The following is a 22,803-nucleotide window of genomic DNA, read 5'->3' as shown; positions in this document are numbered from 1 at the left end:
GTTAATACCTCACCGATTTTTCTTTTTATTTTGAAGTATGTTATAGAGGATGAAACACTCTAAGTTTTTATGATACACTATATGGAGGTCGCTTGTAGTTTCCGAGAGATATTTGACTTTAAGGTATTAGAATTAGGCGTCCTCGAAAGTTGTTTATTTTTATAATCGTATGTATAATATATGTTGTTATTCTGAATTCGATTAGGTTAGGTTAGGTTAGATTATTGCATGCGTATATACAGAGTGTCCGGGATTTTTTGGAAACGAAAAATTGTGAAAATCAATCAGATCAAACTGAAAAGAAAAGTCAAGTCATTTTGTAAAAATCGCAATAGTTAATAAGTTATTAATAATTGAAAATTGCCACATCTAAAAAAGAGCTTTTTTAATTTATAATTTTGAAAATGACCGCATCTAGAGGCTCTTTTAATTGATAACTCGAAAATTTGCATACTTATTTGCAAAATTGTAAAGGACTTTTTTATTTAGAATGATCTAACCTACAATTATATGATGGCTATTGTGCCTAGTGACAGGTTCAAGATTCAGGATTCGAAGTTCAGTATACTCATCTATCGCTAGGTACAATAGCCATCATATAATTGTAGATTAGGTCATTCTGAACAAAAAAGTCTTTTGTCATTTTGCAAATAAATACGCAAATTTTTAAGTTATCAATTAAAAAAGCTTCTAGATGTGGTTATTGTCAATCATTAATAACTTAATAACTATTACGACTTTTGCAAAATGGTAAAACGACTTTTCTTCTCAGTTTGATCTGATTAATTTTTACAATTTTTCATTTCCAAAAGATCCCAGATACTCTGTATATAGTACATGTATAGTGATTGCGTATAGTTATTCCATACTATGTAACTCATATTGAGCACATTATCGGTGTAACTTATACAGTTCCGAACCTTAAATATTTATTAAATAAATAAACAGTAACCTAATCTAACCTATTTCAGAGTAACAACGTACGTTGTGTACGACTATAAAGATGAACAACTTTCGAGAATCCATGATTCCAACGCTTTGAAGTCAAATATGCCGGAAACCATAAGCAACCCTCATATCGTCGTGTCATAAAAAGTTTCGCAGAATTTCATCCTCTATAACGTATTTAAAGAAGAAAATCGGCGAGGTATTTACCTTTTACGAGTATTTACCGAGGAAAATAAAAGGGGCCCAAGACAAAGGATCAAGAGAGAACCCGTTAAGCGCGCGCTCGCATACCGTACGCGACGCTATACGTCTTACTACGCCGGTGAGGTCGCGCGCCATCGGCATACGAAAGCCCGGCTGCGGTACGTCGGCTCGTGTCGTCGCGCAATTATCTCTTTTCATCGCCGCAAAATATGCCGTCGCGATGTCATCGTCGTCGTCGTCATCGTCGGTGTCGTCGTCGCGCGTACGAAGTCTCGTCAAGTTTTTCTCGTGCCTCGGCCGACAAGCGAGAGTAGCACGCCTCCGTCGTCGTCATCGTCGTCGTCGTCGTCGTCGTCGTCGTCGTCGACGCGTGGGCCGAAGGTCTTCCGTCAGATTTTTCCGAGAGAAACGCGCGCGCGCGCGTCGTCACCGTCGTCGTCATCGTCGTCGTCGTCGTCGTCGCTGTTGTCGCCGTCATCGTCCACGTCGCTGGTCACTTTTTTATACATATACGCTCATTTATAACCGGAATCTCTCCCCGACGCGCTTCCGCGTTCGCCTTAACGGCCACATTGTGAGCATATAAACATAATAAATATGGATGGAAGGTGTCTTGCCGCTTTCCGTGCTGTCGTCCGCCTCTCTCGCTCTCCTTCCTCTTTCGAGTTCCCCTTCCTCGACGTCCAGGAAGCACTTGAGGATTCAAGACCAAGGATCGCGCGGACGGCGTTTGATATCGCGCGAACAATAACACCGATTGATCGGCGCGCGACTCGATCGATCGCGCCGAGACGTCGCGGATCGGCGGATCGACGAACGACGCGCTTAGGATGACGACGGTTTTCGGCGGGAAAATCCGCGATTTTTATCAACCGTGACGCGGCGCGAAAAGGAAAGAGGGGGGGGTACCGGCGTGAGACTCGGCGGCCGAGGAATCGGAGGTACGGTGTCTCGGAGGTGCGTTTACCTGATCGGAGCGTGGCAGGTTGAAGGCGAAGCAGCTGGAATTGTTAAAAGTCGACGAGTGACAGCGAGCGGATCTCGCCGGGCTTATATATCCGCAAACGCCGGATTCAACCCTCGCGCTAGGGGAAACCCCGCCGCATATCTTCCTGCGACAAATTCAATTTCTTCCATTTCCTGCACTCTCTCAGAGCGGCGAGGCGCCCTGTGCATCGTTAGGGAGGAATGTTGTTCAACGTGATCCTCTCGAGTGCGTAATCTCTTCAAGGATGAACTGATTAGTCCGGAAAACTGATTGAATTTGAGAATAACGTAAATGTGTGACATCTTTCGTTGCTCGTTTTTTTCTTCGTGCACTTTTGTGGTAAACATTTGTTCATGGTGATGTTCGTTATGTCTTCGTCGACAATTCGTCGCCAGACACTCGAAAGACTTTCCAAATAGACAGTCGGTAAAGGAAAATGAGGACAGGTAAGGATCATCGCCGCATTTTGAAGCAAATATATATTGGAATATGTTGAAAATATTTACCTTGATTATTCGATGATTCGGGCTGTATATTGTTTGGAACCTTCTTTTTCAGAGGTACAAAAGTCGACGAAAAATAATGAATGTAAGACATAAGACATCGCATGATGAGACCGAGACATTTAGAGACATAAGTATATCTTTAAATTGTATTTAGTTATCTTTTAATTGTTGACTTTTGTACTACTGAAGGAGACTTAAACATTTGGAACACAACAAATATTTTCTCTTTGGACGGAAATGTTTCGAAACAATTAAAATCGAGAATTTCGAGATTCGAAAACTGAAGCAATTTCCCGAAAATTTCATAACACCGAAATTCATGTATCAAGACAATATTCCGAAATATAATTTTTCCAAAATACACAATTACTTCAATGAGAAGTTATCCCAAAAATAATTAAAAAAATATTAAGTCTCTTACCGCGGCTATCTTGATTTATGATGCCAGAAAAAGCGAAAAAATTTATGTCTAAAATTCCTGCAAAATACGAAATAAAAAATATATCCAAAACATGACAGTTGCAATTGACTAAGCGCGTTTATAAAATGCTTCGCACAATTTCCTTTTACTCTATACACAGACAATCAATAAATGACCGTAAAATTAACATGACAAAATGATGAGAAAGGATAGATTCAAAAGATGAGTTGCATGTCATGTGAATTTTACGGTAATTTATTGGTCTTTAGAGCGAAAGGAAAATATTTAACACGCGCGCTTGATTGATTGCGTCAGTTTTTGGATATATTCCCTTGTTTTAACGTATTTTGTAAGAGTTTATAGCATTTTTTCGCTTTTAATAATTAAGATGATAAATTATAATAAATAGATTATAAGTCAAGATAACCGTGACGAGAATATCCAGGAGCGTCATCTCTTTTCCAGGCAAAACAAAAATTCATGCAAAAAATGAGTCTTCCTCATCATTTTGACGTCATGGTGATTTTCTGTTCTGCCTGAATTGCTTGGCTAGATTCTTGCTGCGCACAAATGAGCAAGTACTGACTTGCATCTGGTTGTGCAACGAGACAATTTCAATATTTAAAAATAAATTTATATTCTGTTTTGCTTTTAATTGTAACTTAAATGATATTCAAGTAACAAGGAAGTAAAATTGTATTTCAGCAAATTTTCTCGGTATCCGAATTGTAACTTAAATGATATTCGAGTAAAATTGTATTTCAGCAAATTTTCTCGGTATTCGAATTGTGGTACCAAGATTTCTCGGGAAATTGTCTCACTCTTTAAATTTCAGTATATTTTTTTTTTTTTCGGCATGATGCATGTCCACTTCTTCATTGACAGTGTTTGAACTAGATGAGAAACATTGAACACATGTCTAAACATGCACATACGTATCAGCTTCTCGGAAAGAACCAGCATCTCGTCTCAACTCGCTTTCGATATTCCCGTTACTTGGCCCGCAGTGTGATTATTTTCGTATATTTCATTCGCAACATTGTGTGATCGCCGTAAAGCAACCATAATGCAATATTCAAGTGCAAAATCGAGAAGAGTGTATTGTTAATATTTAATCTTCGGCAATCTTGCTTTCAATTACATCGCAACGCCACCCAACATCGTAACGGTTCGATAAACAAAATATTATTATTACACAACAATTGATCCCTAATTACGCTACATAACGACATCATAACAGCATGATACGATTACGATTAATTGCGCGTTACATTTTGCTTCGAAACGAAATCACGTGCGACAACGGATACGCAAATTCACCAATCAATTTGACCCTAAACTTCCTCCTTCTTCTCCTTTATCTCCCCCTCCACCTCCCTCTGTCCCTGCCCGTCCTCCACCTCTTCTCTCTCCTCTTCTCCGGATTTATCTTTCCTACGAGGCGATTCGTATTCTAGGCTCCAGAAGTTGTTATATCTGATTGGCACCGCCTCGCCCTTCTCGATCATTTTGTCCAGGTTCTCGTCTAATCTGGAGAAACGATTCTTATTGTTCAAGATCTCCGACAACGTTCTATGAACGTTCTCCCTGCTCCTCGATTCCTCCCGCTTCCTGTCTTCCGCTTCCATCGAGTTCTCGCGCAGCTGGCGCAGCACATCCTGCGTGAAGTAGCGGGACAAGAACTCGTCCTCCGTCTTGTCCACCTCGGACTGCGCCTTTCGCTTGTCGTCCTTCTCGAAAATGCGCTTTAGAAAATCCCGGTCATCGTAAGGATCGTAATCCGTGAGGACCGTCTCGCTGCCCTTCGCTTTTCTCTCCGCGTCAGGATTACCGCGCTCGCCCTCGTCCTCGTGGTAAGCTGCTTCGCCGAAGTCGCCGTCGTCGAAGTCCGTGTTTTTCGTGAAATAGTCGTACCATTTCTCCTCCGGGTACGTGACGTGTTCCCCGCGATATTCGTCATCGCGATATTTCTCTTCGGGTTCCTTCGTGGAATCCTCGGCCTTCTTCTTCTTCGTGTCCTGCTGTTTCGTCTCTGCCTCATTGGCGGCACCACGCCCAGGCTCAGAGACAAAATCGCTCTTGAGGAATTGATCCAGGTCGAATGGCTTTCTGTACTCTTCTATGTCAAAGTGAATCGGCGCGAAGTCGTCGGAGGAGTCCTCCGGGGGACCACGAGCGTCATCATTCGCGTCATCATTCGCGTCATCATTCGCGTCATCCTGCGAACGATTACGAGCGGCGGCATCGCTCTTATCGGCAGCGCATTCCGCGGAATCCTGATTCTCTGCAGTGCAGCGCGAGGCTGCGTTCACGTGCGACGAGCCTCCGTCATTTCCGGCCTGGCTACCCGGAAGCGGCGGAACCTCGGTGCTCGGGGGGGACCTCGAGGAAGAATCACCGACGCGATAAGAGCTCTCGGGCTCGACGTAATCGCCGCCGTCATCGTAGTCTTTATATTCGACTGCGCTCCGGTTACTCTTGTCCAGAGTGTCCTGCCGCTGGTCCGAGTAATCCGGCACCTCGACGTATGGTATCTTCGCAGGATCATACAGCGGCTCATCGCGTTCCGCGTACTCCGCTCGGTCATCATTTCGCGAAGCCTTATCGATCGCGTGCGCGCTCGGCGAGAGTGACGAACCGCCGGGATTCTCGCGAGAATACGGCGGCCCGGGCTTGCGGAGATCCTGCGCCTCTTCGCCCGCGAGGGATTTCGCCGGCGAATTATCCTCCGCCGGCGGGTCGTCGTCCTGAGCCGGCTCGTTCAGCGACCGGTTCAGATCGGCAGCCTCGATCGCCTCGACCGGGACTTCCTTACTCGCGACCGCCCACGATCCTGAGATGTGCGGGTCAGGAAGGGACGTCTCTCGCGTGTCCTGCGTCGCGTCCGCTCGACCGAGCCGCGCTTCTCCGTTCGTCCTTCGCGCCCGCTTGTCTCCCTTTTCTCGCCCAAGACACAAGCGGTCCGGAGCCGCCGCGGGGCTGCTTCCTGCGTCTCGCTTGGAACGATCGGTCATGTTGATACCGCGTGTCGACGTCGCGTTGATGATGTCCCAGATGCGTTTGTACAGCTCCCGTTCCGGCTTCACCGTGGCCTCCACCTGGGGGCCCTCGCCGCTTCGCGAGGTGCTCGGGTCTTTGTCCACGCATATGGAGCGATCCGCCTTGCTGTTCTCTTCCGAGCTGTACTTGATAATGTCGGAGTGCGGACGCGTGCCGTTGATGTACTCCCAAATGCGTTTGTAGAACACGGTGCTCGGTATGGCGCCGTTGCTCGCCGCTACAGCATCGCGTGCCGCCGTTGGCGAAGGTCCTGCCTGGCCACTTCGAGGGCGCCCTGGAGCTTTCGTCGCTTCTCTCGACTTTTTAACGAGCGAGCGTCTCGAGCGTTTCTTCGCTGTACCAATTCCCTCTGTCCTGGGAACGCTCCTGCGCAATCTCCGTCGCATGGTCTCGATGATCGTTGTGATCTTCATCGCAGTCACTTCGACAGCTGGCTTTTCACCTTGCTCTCGACTGGGTCCGAGGGACAACCTTGGCAACGTGACTCCTCGGCCCGGAGATCCTTGCGACGGCCGCGGTGCCTCGCGTCCTGCGAATTCCTGCGCATGATGCGCCCGCCAGGGTTCGCTCGGTTTCTTTTCTACGTCGTTCACCGAGTTCCGAGTTCCCGCGGACGATAGTTTCGACTTACCCATGAACTTACTAAGGTACGCCGGCTGCATCACCGGCTTCATCTCCGACGCAGCCTCTGCGGATTTCTTTGTCACGATATCCTGAAAATGATCGGTTTGAGATTAGAGAGACGATGAGTCGGTATAATTTTGTAAACAACAGCGGAGGCGAGCGTAAAGCATTGATTAATAGTAATGAAGTATCGGAAAAACGTAACGTGGAATGTTTTTCTCCGGTTCGTTCGAGGAAATATACGTCTTACGTTGAGTATGCTAAGAAAAGTATGAAGGAATGTAACATGTAAAATTTCCGTACCTCGTATTTGTTGCGGTGTCAAGCTGTCAAGCCACGTGCGTGACTACTGTGTGTGGTACATGTAACAATGTATCGTGCCATTGCGTTGCACAACAATACTGATCCCGACTGATCGTTATACATGCGATGCCTTTCGCCGGCCTCTCTTTCTATCGACTTACGTGCATCCTAGCTGCTCGCTCCACGGGCTTTCGCGAGTAAACGCGGGGAGATAGGTGGAGGTTCATTGAAATGGCGCTCCTGTTAAAGTGACTTTATTTCTCGTTCATCAGAATTATGTACAAGGTACAGTATACAGTAGATGACGACCACGCCGTCACGATGGCGCGGAAAAAAGGCGCAACTCGATCGCGGGTTTATGTAACGCAAGAGAGGCAAGAAGAATATATCAACGTCGCGCGCGACTTTCCGCACCATCGTGCGCGTGCATATTTACATCCTGCTCGTTACACACACGCATACATATGTATATAATGTCAACCAAGCGATGAGAATGAATAAATTAATGTACTCGGTATATGTTCAACCGTTAGGTGAGAGACTTATACACGTGCATTATCGTACTCCGCGACATTGCGCCGATGCATCGGAGGAAGGAAGCCGTCGCTCAACTTCTTCGTCGTAGCTACGTAATTGCGCAATTTACATCGTGTCGTTTACGCACACAATGTAAATTGGTCGTGCATGCAAGGCCACCGACGGACGCGCAGACTGAACGGCGGATAGAAGAATAACGACGCGGCGTTCGATGATCGACAGGCTCACACAGTTCGTCGTTAGCAAAACACCGCATTTTCATCCAGTCGCGATTCTACACACGCGACGCAGTCTGTTCTAGGTAGATGTGTGTCTCAACTTATGCCGTTCCGAGCTTAAAGAGCGTCAAGAAAAGTACTTCGTAGGTACAGTAATACACAACACGCACACGCGTACGCACCATTACGCATACACACATACACAGGGTGTCCCGTAATACGCGGCCATTATTTGCCTAGCGTTCCTTTCGATTTTTTCTTAACGAAAACATCGAGAATGGTCATCGTTTGTGGCGACTTTTCGATTTTTAACACAACAGATTAACCTTACTGCGCACCTGTCCAGTGGACCCCAACAAAATGTTGAACTTCAAAAATATTTTTTTATATCAATAATAATCATGAATATTTGAAATTTCTTGGAGTTCGATTTTTTCAAAAAATTCCCTGCCTCGTGTGTCAAAATAAATATCTTTTTTAAGCGCCCGCATCCGAACCAATTTTTTCTTGAAAATATAGTATTTAAAGAATACAACCCCAGAGGAATCATTTAAAAATACCAAAAATTATATGAGATATGATTTTTTTGTAAAAAAGTCATTTTTCGTGTTTTTTTTTTATTATGTTCATATTAAAATTATTCAAGAAAAGCTGTTGCCTCTTATTGTAGAAAGTTTCAAAAACATCCTCAATTTTTGTCGAATTTAAATATCCGATAGAACAAACGCGGTGGCAGTTTTAATCGTTGGAGACCCTCTGTGCATCATATTAAATTATTCGAAGGTGTATACAACAAGGGTTAAAATTCTATTGCGGAATAAAGTCCACTCAAAGATGATCGAAGAAGACACTTTTGTCATGCACTCGCGGCCGCGTGAAGTTTAGCTCGCGGAAAACATCGCTTCGTGCGAATTTTCACAAACGTGTGCAAACTTTCGTGCACAGTTTCTCAGGAAAAAGAAGTAATGCCACCTAGGCGCGAATTACGGGACATCCTGCGTACATCCCGTTACAAATAAGGATACGTGTATCGGCATACTTCTTTTCTTTTCTCACGTTCGTGATGTGCTCGTGATGATGTCTTTAGAGACAGAGAAAGAGAGCATGTGGATATGTTTTACGAGAGAGCAGGCGCTTGCCGTCCCCGGCGGTGCACGTTACTTTCTCGTGAAGCCCAGATACGAAGCAATGCCGTTAATACTCTCAAAGAAGATTCGGTAAGCTTGCTGCCGGTCGTAGTGCTCCCGTACCGTCGCCGGATTCAGCGATCGTCCCGACACGTCAAGCAATTGCTCCTTCACCAATCGCTATAGTACAATAGGTAATTGTAGGTACTGATGTAGGTGCATGATGCGGTGTCGCGGCGCGGCGCGGCGCGGCGGGGGATGCCGGGTGAGAGAATGAAATGAGAACTAGATGCGAGTGCGATCACGTATCACTTCGGGATCACAAACGCGATCATCTGATTCCGAAAGAGCGGTACACGACGCCCCGCGTATCACTTCCGACGGCGATCACCGATCATCTGATCGGACGTACACGACCTGCTGCGCGGAATACCTGAGACGAACGTAGACTGGGAATGCAGAATGATGCGCAAGTGGCAAGCGCAAAAACGATCGATAAAAATATATTTTAACACGCGCTCTCTCTCTCGAGCTCTCGTCGGCTAATCGGCCTGTACTTCTGTTTGCTGATGACAACGATGAATGAACGCGAAGCAAACTCTCGTATAGTTTACCGTATGGAGCATCAAAAAGATACAATCAACAGCGTTGAGGACAAAAGAGCATAAAATTTATTTATGTTTATATACATATAACACGGAAGTTTGAGAGAAAATCGACCAGTTCACTGATGGACTGATGAAATCAACGTTTTATGTCAAAACTGATGAGAGTTAATAATTTCGTATTTTATGTGGAAGCTTATCTATGAGAATTTTTTTTTTTTTGAGTCGCTGGTGACGAATCCGGGTTCGAAATATCAAAATTCAAAGTGGCGGATCCAATATGGCGGCTTCAAGCGGCTAACTCCATTACAGATACGATTGAAATCAACGTTTTGTGCCAAAACTGACGAGAACGAATAACTTCGTATTTTACGTGGAAGTTTATCTATAAGAATTTTTTCGAGTCGCTGGTGACGAATCCAGGCTCGAAATGTCAAAATTCAAAGTGGCGAATTCAATACGGCGGCTCCAAGTGGCTAACTTTGATACTCCATTATAGATACGTATCAAATCCGATATATTTTCTTGGTCACAGATGACGACTGTCATAAATCCATTCAGGAAAGAAGTAGTTTCCTTCAACATGTTTTACTCGCTATTAATAGAGGATAAATGTAAGAGTATCCATAACAGATTACCGTTACGCACTAAAAACCGCCATTTTAGATTGTGCAATTTCTACTAGATTAATCATCAACAATTCAAGAAACATGAACATATCAAATATCTTTTCCATAATGGAATAACGAAATTAGTTCTCGGAGCCGCCATATTGGACCTGCCACTTAGAATTTTGGAATTTCGACTCCAGGCTCGTCACTAGTAACTCGAAAAATTCTCTATAAAGAAGATCTCATGCAATATCAAATGAGAATATCAATCTTAATAAATATTCAAAAACTAATAAAATTGAGTGTTTAAGCGCCGCCATATTGGATCCACCGTTTTGAATTTCTCGAGATTTGATTTTGCATTCATAGTCAGCGACCTGAAGAATACGAGTAAAGAATACGATGTATTAAGTTTCACGGGAATTTATTGAAAATAGGCGGAGCTATTCATAGTATTCATATGTGAGTCATTACCAGTGAACTGGTTTAAAAAAAGAAAAGAAGTAAAATGCTCGGAAAATGCTACCGCGTATCGATTTGCATCTCCAGTTTACGGATAATGCGAGTTTCCTGCCACGATAGACAGCGCGTAGCGAGAACGAGAATGAGAAAAACAAGCGAGATATGTAAAAAACAGGACGATAATAAAAAAAAGCTTTGTTTTTATTGCTCGAAGTATATCATTTAAAGAGATGGCACTTACAATTCCACATAATAGTGTGCGGTTATTTTCCGGATGGGGGAGAGTTTGGAGATTCCCGCTTAAAGTAAATACACCATTCGTAACCGCAATCGGGAGTACATAGTCAAATGATCGCGTTCTGCGCACTGAACGCACAGACGGGCTGACTTTTGTGTGTATAATCGGCCGACTTACAGTCTTTAATCGTAATCGTCAAAGGCACGAGACGGGAAGTGTCGTTCAGATCAATTTCGGTGTACTTTGCTCTAGAAATCGAGGGGCACTTATTCCACAGAGCAGAGAGGACTAGATATTAAGCACTGCTACGTAACGTTATAATGGTCCATGATGCTGTGTGGGAGATGGGAAGAGGGGAGGGGGAACTGTGACAGACGGTTGCGTGCAAAGAATGATTCGGCTTGATTGTGACTCACTATGTACAAAGGGTGTATTGTTGTAATACAGTATTGTGGGTAATGCTGAGTCGGGTGTGATATGTCGTGTCGAGAGTAAAAGAATCATAGTGGTTCCGCGAGAAAAGGTTGCCTTGAGCTTGTCTCATCAGAGACAGTTAATATTACTGTATTATAGTCTAGAGTGTCGGATAATAAGGTAACTAATGAACGCAGTGTATGTATGAACGCGGTCAGTGTGTACATGGCTTAATGATACAATTACGGGCTATGGCCGGATTCGTGATGGACTTCCAGACGTGTTATTCGAGCGGAGTTCGACATCTGCGAGTTGAAACGCGGCGTAAAGCAGATCGGCAAGTGTGCTCGTTGAATAACGCCACGATTAATAGCCCTGACGATGGAAAGCTGCGGGGCTCACGGTTGCGCGTGAAAGAGCGAAAGAGAGTCAATCGTGGAAGATCAGCCGTCAACATTCGCGAGATCGTGTCAGGACTGTATTCGAGAAAGAGAGAGCCGAGTCGTTTGTCACAAGGTGTCAGATTCCGCTCGGAATTTTGATTTGCGAAAGTTCAAACGACCGCATGCCGCGCATGCGGCGTATCGGAACGACGGATCAGGTGTTACCGACACTGACCAATCCCGTGCTCCGTCTCCGTGGCTACGTGGCTCAATCGAGAATCGACTCGCTTCGTCTTGAAAGCCTCAGGTGTACTCTTTGTTTTTGCTCTACTTTAATACGTGCATGCCTACGGGATGGTCTCGGGTTAGAGTGCCTAAAGGTTGGACTTCTCGACTTGTGACTTGCTTGGTTATGTGATGGTGGTGGTGGTGGTGGTGGTGGTGGTGGTGGTGGTCGTGTTCGCCTAGGAGCGCTCTATTTATCTCTAGAGTGGTGAAAGAGAGAGAGAGACCCTTTCTTATTTCCCGAACTGCCGATACTGGCCTGCTAGATTACTCACGTATTGTGCGGCGTGACTCGTCGGATATTCGGCCCACTTCGACAAGTCGATGCTAGGTAGAATCTGGGTTCGACACGGGACCCGGGGGTTTCTAACCATACGACCGGAAAAATCGAAATTTCAATTACTCAAGAGAAAATATAAAGGAATATAGATGGCAGCTAATTCCTTTGAGCAAGGCAAGAACTGGGAGCGGCAGAAAGTCAGTCGTACCCGAGTAGAAATATAACTGGCCCTTCTGATTCGGAATCTAATAGCTAGTACAAGCTAGATTATATGTTTTAGCTCATAATTGGCTGCCTATCTTCATCGAAAGCAGCAGTTTTGTGATTTTGCCGTTGTCTAACCATTATGTATCAGCTATATGATCAAATAGATGGCGCTGTATCTGTTCTAAAAGATATAACCTAGCTACTTGCATATTGCTACTGGCGTTTTGAAATTAAGTAACTAATCGGACTAGAATTCACGTTATTTCGTGAAAATTCAAGAAAAAGAGAACAAAAGTAAGCGTTACATCAGTGGCTGGATTTTCCATCTCATAACTGTAATTTCTATCGTTTACTGCCATCACAGCTAAGTTATTTATCTACCTCCTAACAGTGTGAGCGTTATCGGCTAAGAACGAACGAAGTTAGACGCAAAGCTTTGCCAGCACTATGTATGACTGGGCACTCACGAGGTTAAATTTCTACTCGGGTCACGAGGCGATCACCGAGACTTACATGTCGTGATCGGGAAGTACCATGGGATAGATCTGTATCGTGTCGATGAGATCGGTATTATCGCAGATCACTCGAGCGAGCTTTGTCTTTCGGATCTCGTTGAGTTGTTCTAGAAAAGTGAAAGCGAGAGAGCGGTTTGAGGAGGTGTACCATTTCATTATGTGTCGAACGATTATCGAGTCCTTGGGTGGCGCAGCCGCGCGCGCGCGCGCGTGAGACTCGCCAATTCGAAAGGGATCTCTTACCGAGAGTGAAGGACGATGGCTGGTTCGGCAGCTCGTACCAGAATCTGTCGCCACGACGCGAATGACTGAACTGCGTGGCGATCAAGCAGGCGAAGGTTGGCCCGAGCATGCTACCCGGAAGCGGTCTCTCGGATACGCCGCCCGACCATAAATCGACGTCTGCGGGATGTCTGAAAGCAACGTGGCCAGGTGTAGCCAGGTTATCTCCGGCGATATGCTATTTTTAGAGGCGTAACGCGATCGGCCCAGCGACTGAGTAATGAGACGCGAGAGTTTGATCGATCGGCTCTTCGATATTCCGAAGGTTTCACCGGCTATTCCCTTACGCGAACGCACGACACTCACCCGAAAATAGTGCTGTATCGCCTGATCGTCTCGTTCGGCATGGAGCCGAACAGCTCTTCGAAGCTATCCGCTCCGGGCAGGCCGCAGTACTTCCTGAAATTAATAAAACATAATGTGACAGAGCATGCATTTTCGGGCTGAGAATATACGTATTTGGTACTCTTGTGACTCTAAATGCGTGATGAAATAACTGGGAATGAAATGAGCGAGAAATCCATTTCTCTATTGGAGGCTACTTTAGCGTTGGCGACAATGATCTCTTATCGTATATATTGGACGGAGAAAGATTCCAATGATATGAATTAATGGATTATATTGATAGAAACTGATAAAAGGGGAGAAATGAGAGTCGGAACTCGGATGATAATGCACAAAGGTAAATTTATATGCAAACAATCGGTCTTAATCGTATGTACAATAAATGCCAAACATTCTTAGGCGCTTAGTGTTTTGAATATACAGGGTGTCCGGGATCTTTTGTAAACGAAAAATTGTGATTAATCAGATTAAACTGAGAAGAAAAGTAGCATTTTGCAAAAATCGTAATAATTATTAAATTACTAATAATTGAAAATGACCATATCTAGAGGCTTTTTTAATTGACAACTTTAAAATTTGCTTATTTATTTGCATAATAGTACAGAACTTTTTTGCTCAGAATGACCTAACCTACAATTATATGACAGCTATTGTGTCTAGCGATAAATATGAGTACATTGAACTTTGAACCCTGAATCTTGAATCTGTCGCTAGGCACAATATCATATAATTGTAGATTGGGTCATTCTGAATAAGAAAGCTTTTTATCATTTTGCAAATAAGTACGCAAATTTCCAATTTATCAATTAAAAGAGCTTCTAGATGTGATCATTTTCAATCATTAATAATTATTGCAATTTTTACAAAATGGTACTTGACTTTTCTTCTCAATTTGATCTGATTAATCTCCATAATTTTTCGTTTCCGAAAGATCTCGGATACCCTGTATATTATATTATATATACGCTTAGAACAAATAATGTATTTTTTATGTGATTATATAAAGCAGACTTTGTACAGAAAGAAGGTTATTATTGTCATACATATGTAACACGTTGAATCAGATTAAAAACTGAGGAGCGAGAAATCAGGATTGGTTCCAGCAACATTCATTTTAATCACGCTTTGCGTTTTTTTGTTTAGATCTATACAGCTGCAATTTTTTATCTAGATCTATATAGCTAAAAGTTAGCTCAGTGACGTATTTTAAAAACACTCCAGTGATATTCTCTTCAAACTCCTCGCGAATTAATCGCTTGACTCTCGACGACTTACTTCTCTTCGCTCATCGTGCTTCCATCATAGTATTCAATTTTATTCTCATTTATCTTTTAGTTTCATATACAGAGTGTTGAAAAAAAGGTTCAGGATTTTAAGTGCAGATAGTACTCCTAAAATGGAGGAAAAATATCTTAATAATCGTGGGAAAAAATTAATATTATCGGAGTCATGAATAATTATTTATCTTAATTAATTAATTTATTTTAATTCAAGCAACTGACTTACCCGCATACATGAAATGCATTTCTGTTATTTCTTGATATTGGAATAATACGACGTCATTCTTACCGCACTTGAAAACTTTGCAACTGTTCGTTGTTCACGAAGATATGTGACTAACTTGCTTGGCGGATCATGCGTATAAATGGGAAAAAAATAGTTGTTCGTTTACGTTCGTTTCGTGCAAGAGTGAAAAAATTTTTTCTTAAGGATTCTTTTAAAGTATGGTATTCTCTTCACATAAATGACAGATTACATAATAGACAAATTACATCAAAGAGTACAAAAACACCAGAAGCGAGTAAGTCATTTGCTTTAATTAAAATAAATTATTATTCATTTCTCCAACGATATTAATTTTCCGACTCATATTTATTAGGATTTTTTTCTCCATTTTGTGAGTATTACCTGCCCTTAAAGTCCTGAATTCTTTTTTTTAAACATTCTATATACGCTGCGCAACTAGAATTATAATTGGCAAATGGGTACACAGTCGCTAATTACAATTAGTCAAACAAGTCTGCCGGCGCAAGCGGGGCTTAATGTTATTTCAGCTCACCTGAACTCCATATAACTTGGAATACCGAATTCGCGACCACGCTGCATGTTAAAAGACACCAAGTCCATTCCGAATTTCGCCCCAACTTTCTTGAACAGATGATTCGTCACCTGCAGAGAGAACGAACAATGTAGCGCGGCGAAATCGCGCGTTTCGCTTCCGCCAATCGCCACGTCTCTTACTTCTTGCGTTATCGAATCGTCCATCGCTTGAGCGACTTGATTCATCAGGCCCATAAAATACTCGTCGAATACACCGGCGCGATACAGATCGTAAGGACGTCTTATCAGGTCCGACAGTCTCTTCGAAGCTGCAAGAGACGTTTGCGTAATCAGCCAGAAAAAGAGCAAGACAGAGAGAGAGAGAGAGAGAGAGATTTGAAGGTAGGCTACATGGCGATTTTTGCGAACTTTGACAGTCAATTGTTCGGAGAACCAGCAGATGAGAGAATTCACTTTTAGCGCGTTACGCGTGCGGTATCGCTTACCGATGAATTTGTGCGCCTTGCTCCATCGTTCCACAGCTGTGGGCAATAGCGAGTGGCCGAATCGAAAAGCGGCGGCTGCAAAAGCGTCTATCACGCCGGGATTGATGCTCTCGTCGTATCCGTCCCAGTATTTCTGCGGAAAAGTGATTTTCACGATGTCAATAACGTCCGTCGATAATAACCGATGCAGCGAGCGTAAACATTTTCATGGAATTTTCCAAAATCTACGTAAACTCGAATTCCAATGTAGATATTTCTTTTTGGCCTAATTGGAATCCATTCTGATTCTCCCCTTCCAAAATTATGGGTTCTGATTGGAAAATTTGAATGAATCCCAATTGGATTTCAGAATGATCTATATGACAACTTATGGTTTAGATTAAAAATTCTCAATTCGTATAATAATGCGAAATATTAATTTGGAACACACTTAGGCAATTTGTTTGAAATCTCAGCTATTAGGAGTGTGACTTAATTTGAAGGGTTTCGCAAGAGATGGTACCGATCAGTCAGTTTCGAAGACATTCCAATCACAGCTATTGTTTCTTAATGCTTTAATATTAATCCATGATATTTAGTCAACAATGTTAATTTCTTATCAACAATAGACGCAGAAAGAGTCGTGTTCACACCATCTCAAAAATGGAGTTTCCAAAAAAGAGCATTTTCAACATGCGTTGCTTTTGTTTTTTAATCAGAAGAAAATAGCGGCTGAAGATCATAGAATTCTGACAAGAACTTATAGTGATGTTGCTCCATCAATTAAGACATGTAAATATTGGTTTAGATTATTCAAAAGTAGTGATTTCAATGTTAAAGACAAAGATCGTTCGTGACAAGCAAAAAAGCCTGAGAATGCAGATTTGCAAGCATTATTGGACGAAAATCCAGCGCAATCCACTTGAGAACTTGCCAGAGCATTAAATGTTGATCGTACAATAGTTATTAAACATTTACATGATATGGGAAAGATTTACAAAGTAAAAAAATGGGTTTCATATCAATTATCGAAAAATGCCATCGCAAACCGGTTGAACATTTGCATTTCGTTGATCGTCAGAAAAGAAATGAAGACTTTTTTATATCGAATTGTTACTGGGCATGAAAAATGGATCTACTTCGATAATTCCAAACGAAAAAAATCATGGGTTGACCCTGGCCGATCAACAACATTTTGAGGCGCAATATTCACGGTTCAAAAGTATTGCTGAGTATTTGGTGAGATCAAGACGGTGTTGTGTATTATGAACTGTTAAATCCAAATTTAACCGAACCTAACCGTCATAGCTAATCGTTATCCACAACAATTATACAAATTGAAGAGAGCATCGGACCAGAAACGATTACCAACTGCGAGTAAACGACGCAAAGTGATCTTTCTTTGCGATAATGTTCGACTTCATGTTGTATTATCAGTGAACCAAACTACGCTATTAGAGCTGGAATGAGAAGTTTTACCGCACCCTGCGTATTCTCCAAATATTGCTCCATCTGATTATCACTTGTTCCGGTCGATGCAACATGCTCTAGAGGATGCACACTTTTATAGCTTCGAACAAGTGAGAAAATTTGTTGGAAATTGTATCAACTCCAAAGAAGAATCTTTTTATCGTCGCGGAATCCGTCTCTTGTCAGAAATATGGGAAAAAGTTGTAGAAAACGAAGGAAAATATATTGATTAAGGTATTCGTTCATTATCTTGTTTAAGTAAATCAGTTTTTGGAGAAAAAATCCCTCAAAACTAAATCACACCGATAATATATATTTGGAAACATTTCGAAAAATTTCCATACAGGATGAAAAGTGTAATTCAAATGCTGATTCTCTAAGTGGGTGACGCAAAGTTCTCCTGATATTTTTTTCTTGTCCTTTATTGTTGGTCGGAAAAGAAATGTCGGAACAAGCAATTATGCGAAGTTCTCAAATATCATATCTAGAATATCATATCATAGAAACCAAGTTGATACAGATGGTTCTCAACGCTGGATTTCAATTTCCTAACATTTCCGTAATGTGATATGACACGGATTATTTCAATTAAACTAGAGATTTGATCGTTATCAATCTCCATAAGTCTGTCAGAATGTTTATCATCGGTAAGACTAAAATTTCCACCATGAAACTTTTTGAACCATCTCTGCACCATTCTTTCATTCACAACACCATCACTATGCACATGAGAAATCTTTTTTGTTGCTGTACCGCATTTTTACCGCTTTGCGAAAATTAAAAATCATAATTACACGAAAATACATCTTCTCGTTGTTTATCTTCAAAAACATATAGCGAAATAAGCATTAAAAAAATTTAACCAAATATAATAAGAGCTTTCTTTCAAATTACACATTGAAAAATCTCAGCTTTTAGATCTTATTATATAATACATGCGTTTCATAGGTTACGAGTAGTCTTTTCTTCTTTCTTTTTGAACAGGGACAATCTCTTACAAAAAAAAGCGACATTACTTACTGGTCAATCCAATAACATTTGGATTTTATTCTTTTTTTCATCTTATTGAATAGCATGAAGAATAAAATTCTCTGTTTGATACCAACGTTGAAAGAATACCGACGTTACCGACCGAAAAGCAGCTCGAGTTTCCACAATATTCCTGTCTCAATCCTAAACAAGAACCCATGTTTAAAGTAAGAAAGGGACACTAATTGACATCGCAATCGGATAACCATTAGGAAAAATTTGAGAATTTTAATCGACATCTAATCTATATCTGAGAAAATCCTGAGAAATATCTCTATGCCGATCTTAATCATTCCTCCGGATTCCTCAGCCGCGCGTGATTACGCGCTTACCGACGATCCCGTGAAAGTCCGTTCATCCGCTCCGCGATAAATCCCGTACTTACTTTCGCAATTAACGTGCACTCGCGCACTTTTTCGATATCTCCCTTTTCCCGCGAAAAAACGTTTCCGAATCATCAATCTCACTCACCTCCTTCTCGAGGAGAACTCCGAATTTCTCCATGACGTCTTTGCCGAGTAATATCGGCAGGAACTCGTTATAGGTAATGTGCTGAATTTCCGCGATGACGATGCGCCTAACTTCCTGGAAGAGAATCTCGTCGTCCCAGTGCGGATTGACGAGAGCCAGCGCTTTGGCCAGCCGGTTATGCTCTCGCGCCATCAGCGTGTGCATGCAGGTCAGTACCAGCTGTTCGTTCACCCGAATCTCACCTGGAAGCCGAGAAAGACGAGCGAACCCGCCGTGTATCGAGTGCTAATCGAGCGACCTGCCGAGCGAGCCCGCCGATCCCTTCGCATTAATTCGCGCTCGCGCGTTAATCGCGCGCTCGCGGTGAGCGGGATAACAAGTGCAGCTCGCGACGCAGCCTCGAGAGAGCACGTGCGCGAATTTTTCTCACTCTCGCGTGACTTTGTGCAAGCCGGCGACCTTGTGGCGAGCGCGAGCGTTCCCTTTCTCATCCGCATTGAATCGCTCAATCGACGAGCACGCGGCGACCCGGCGCGAACTGAAATCGGCCGACCGAAATCCCGAAGCATTCCCGGGAGCAACCTGACCGAGCAACATTCTTCAACTTTTCCGCTCAACGCTTCTGTGGGCTTTTATGGGCGACGCCGAATGCTCACGCGACTGACATTCGGCCGAAGATTTACGACTTAGCGTACCGGTTCCCGTCTCGCCCGGCTTCGGCTCCGGTAGGAGGTTCCGTGATCTACGTGATCACCGCTGGGCGATAAGTGCGTGTAATTATCGGCCCGCCGTCAAATTGTTTCGTCTCACGAAACCCTCGGCCCCGGTCGGCCCCGGTTGGCGTGTGGGCGCAAGGTGTTCGCTCGCCGACGTCGGCGGCGACGTGGGAAACTGATTTCCGAGTGAACGAGACGTGGGTGCTGGCGCGAGATCAATCGCGTCGAGATCACGGCCATCTCTCTCTCCCTCTCTTTCCGCCTCTTTCTCTCATTCTCCGTCACTCTCGAGGAAGAATGATAGGCGGTAGTGGGTAAGTGGCGGCGGCGCGTGAACGAGCGTGACTGATCGCTCCATTGTGTGTTGTATCGTCGGTCGCGGAAAAATCAGCGAAAATCGGAATAGCTGGCATTAGACTAGCGCGGCCACGTCCGCGACCCGAGCTGACTCACTCTGTCTGTCGTCGCCGACATGTGCGCCGCGCGCGCGCGCGCTCATTGCGTGAATTCAAATGAACGCCTGGCCGAGCTAATAGCCCGCGCCCTGAATCGCGTTTCTCACTCGGCGCGCGCGTTCACCGGCGCCGCCGCGCGAAAGTCGTCATGCGAAGGCAATCGCCGTGCGATTGATTTGTCACGACCGCGTGAGCCGATGATGCAACGGGCGCAAGCAACGAGGATTATCATCGCGCGATATCCTCGCGATAGTTTTCCGCGGATAGGATTCTCGGAGCTGTTACCGGCTTCGAAGCAATACATCGATCGGTTCGGCCGCGTGCACCCTTCGTCCGGGATGTCCAGCTTCAGCGGCAGCAGGTCCTTCAAGCCGTATTCCGCGAATACCGGGTTCATCCGCAGCAGTCCGCCGTAGCCCGTGCGGAGTTTCCTGCGGGACGTCATGAAAATATATCGCGGGCCTCGAGTGCGGCTTTCTTTCTTTTATGCGCGATTTTTTCAGCTGGAATGAGGTGGGAGCCGCCAGCCTTGAGCTGGATTCACGTTATTCGTCTAGACGACAGATAGGACTTTGTCAATCCTTCGTTTTGTTCTTATAGCAGAAATAGTTTATTGTGAACGATTCTGCACAATAAAAGAAAGAAAATTGTGAAAACTGGCGCGTTTCTAAAATGTATAAAATCGTACATTATATTTACTAAATAATATATATTTTTACAAGGAAAATCATATAAAAGATCCTTTCTCTATACATACAAAAAATATACAAAAGATGTTGAAAAAAATATTTGGAACAATTTGAGTATGGATTTACACTTTTGAAATAGTCACGCTTATAAAGTGAAAATACTCGAATTGTTTCGTACACTTTGTTCAATTTTTAATAAAACTGAAATATCAAAAAAATTAGAGAAGAATGTTTAATAAAGATTGAATGAGATTTATTTGGGTTTTCTATTTAGAATCGCTTCAAAAGCATCGAAAGATTTCAACAGAGGATTGACAAAGTCCTGTCCGCCACTGTTGTGAGTGGAAATGTGAACTCAGCTTTAATCTCAATCTCTACGTCACAGTGCTTTAGTATTTGTTTCTTCAAATTATTATCACGTGAGTTTGCGGTGGATAATATTATAAAAAATGGTCGAATCATCTTAAAATTTTCCAAGAAACAGCAAAACTGATTCCAAATAGGATGTCACGCTCAATTAATCGGATATCAGTTGGCAATTCCATTCTCATCTCAAATGTTCTCTCAAATGGATTCTCTACAATGAAAAAAAAAAAACCGGCGTGTTTTTAAGATGTATAAAATCGTATATTATATTCACTGAGTGATATATATTTGACGAATATATATTTTTACAAAGAAAATCATATAGAGAATCCCTTTTCTACATACAAAAACTGTTGAAAAAAATATTTGGAACAATTTGAGTATGGATTCACACTTTTGAAATAGTGATGTCTATAAAGTGTAAATATTGTAAATTGTTTCGTACGCTTCGTTCAATTTTTAATAAAACTGAGATATCAAAAAAATTTTTTTAAATCTTTAACAAAGATTAAGTGAGATCTATTTGGGTTTCCTATTTGGAATTGTTTGTCTAACACTTCTGAGTTGCTTGTCTTCACAGATTTCCCAATCAGAGCCTGCAAATTTTCGTGAACTCAAACCGTAGGCGCCGATTAGGCCCCTTTGTGTAGATGAACACGACTGAGAACTAGTGCTTCGCTTTACGTTATTGCAATACATACTGCATTGAAGTCATACCTAGCGAAAACTTCCGTAATTCCGTAAACCGTGTTACCGTCCAACACACCCGTGAGAAGATTGAAAGGCACGCGAGAGCCGAGACGACAGCCAGGTCGGACGGCGGGAAAAGCGCGAACGAAGTCCATGCAGCGAACGTTGAACAGCCGGTAGAAGTAATCGTCCTCCGGTATGAGGATCTCGTTGCAATATGGATTCTTCAGGTGCGGCGGCCGGCTGCAGCATTCCTCCGGGTCGTTTCGGTTCAGGGGATCTGCAGGGATGCAATGGTCGATATACGATCGCGATAGTGAAGAGCGTGATAGCGTCGGGATCGTGTCAAGATCCTGATACTATACACGCGTAGCGACTCAAGAGAAACTTTTAATTATGTAGATAAATTATACTTTAATTATAAGAATTTAAATTATACATGTCCAAGAGTGAAATTATATTTCAGGAAATCTTATGCTCGAAAATAGTATTTCAGAAAATTTTCCGTTCTGACATATTCTTCTTCGAGACAATACATGTCCGTCGCGGTGGAAAGTTGTATTGCCTGATGAAGATCAACGAAACGGAAGTTTCATGCAGCGCAGGCTCCGCTAACCTTTGTCTGGGGTGTCGCAATCTCACGATCTCGCGTCACCGACGAGCGCGATCGTCGATTAATTATCTCTTCCTGAACCCCGGCTAGGTAACCGTGGGATCGCCCGCGGGCATCGGTAGGATTGTTAAATTATTCCTTCTTCCGAGAACCGTCCGATAATTGGCGAGTGTCACAGTCGTGTCTTTCTCTCGCCGCGCAGGTCGCGGCTTTTCA

The 22,803-nt window shown here is 43.2% G+C and overlaps 2 protein-coding genes across 4 annotated transcripts in view; one reads left to right on the top strand and one right to left on the bottom strand.

Moving 5' to 3' along the window:
- Positions 1-2,119: 2,119 nt before the first annotated feature.
- LOC112588865 (uncharacterized) overlaps positions 2,120-22,803 on the top strand; it is an 88,304-nt gene continuing 67,620 nt past the window's right edge. For all 3 annotated transcript variants that reach the window (XM_025300053.1, XM_025300051.1, XM_025300052.1), the window contains exon 1: positions 2,120-2,586. In XM_025300053.1, the coding sequence (XP_025155838.1) occupies positions 2,577-2,586 (10 nt within the window). In that variant the 5' untranslated portion in view covers positions 2,120-2,576. The remainder of the gene's footprint in view (positions 2,587-22,803) is intronic.
- The window catches only part of cysu (peroxidase homolog), a 52,698-nt gene continuing 32,852 nt past the window's right edge, over positions 2,958-22,803 (bottom strand). Inside the window, exons 7-17 of the mRNA XM_011146257.3 lie at positions 22,002-22,254; positions 20,515-20,660; positions 19,059-19,300; positions 16,110-16,242; positions 15,805-15,932; positions 15,623-15,732; positions 13,525-13,617; positions 13,180-13,349; positions 12,935-13,043; positions 12,210-12,300; positions 2,958-6,840 (exon numbers count right to left, since the gene is read on the bottom strand). Coding sequence (XP_011144559.2) covers positions 4,402-6,840; positions 12,210-12,300; positions 12,935-13,043; positions 13,180-13,349; positions 13,525-13,617; positions 15,623-15,732; positions 15,805-15,932; positions 16,110-16,242; positions 19,059-19,300; positions 20,515-20,660; positions 22,002-22,254 — 3,914 coding nt within the window. The 3' untranslated portion in view covers positions 2,958-4,401. The remainder of the gene's footprint in view (positions 6,841-12,209; positions 12,301-12,934; positions 13,044-13,179; positions 13,350-13,524; positions 13,618-15,622; positions 15,733-15,804; positions 15,933-16,109; positions 16,243-19,058; positions 19,301-20,514; positions 20,661-22,001; positions 22,255-22,803) is intronic.

Source organism: Harpegnathos saltator, unplaced genomic scaffold (assembly GCF_003227715.2).
Source record: "Harpegnathos saltator strain DR-91 unplaced genomic scaffold, Hsal_v8.6 scaffold320, whole genome shotgun sequence".
Classification (NCBI taxonomy): domain Eukaryota; kingdom Metazoa; phylum Arthropoda; class Insecta; order Hymenoptera; family Formicidae; genus Harpegnathos; species Harpegnathos saltator.
The sequence above is the reverse complement of the archived record's forward strand: the minus strand, read 5'-3'. Positions and strand labels throughout refer to the sequence as shown.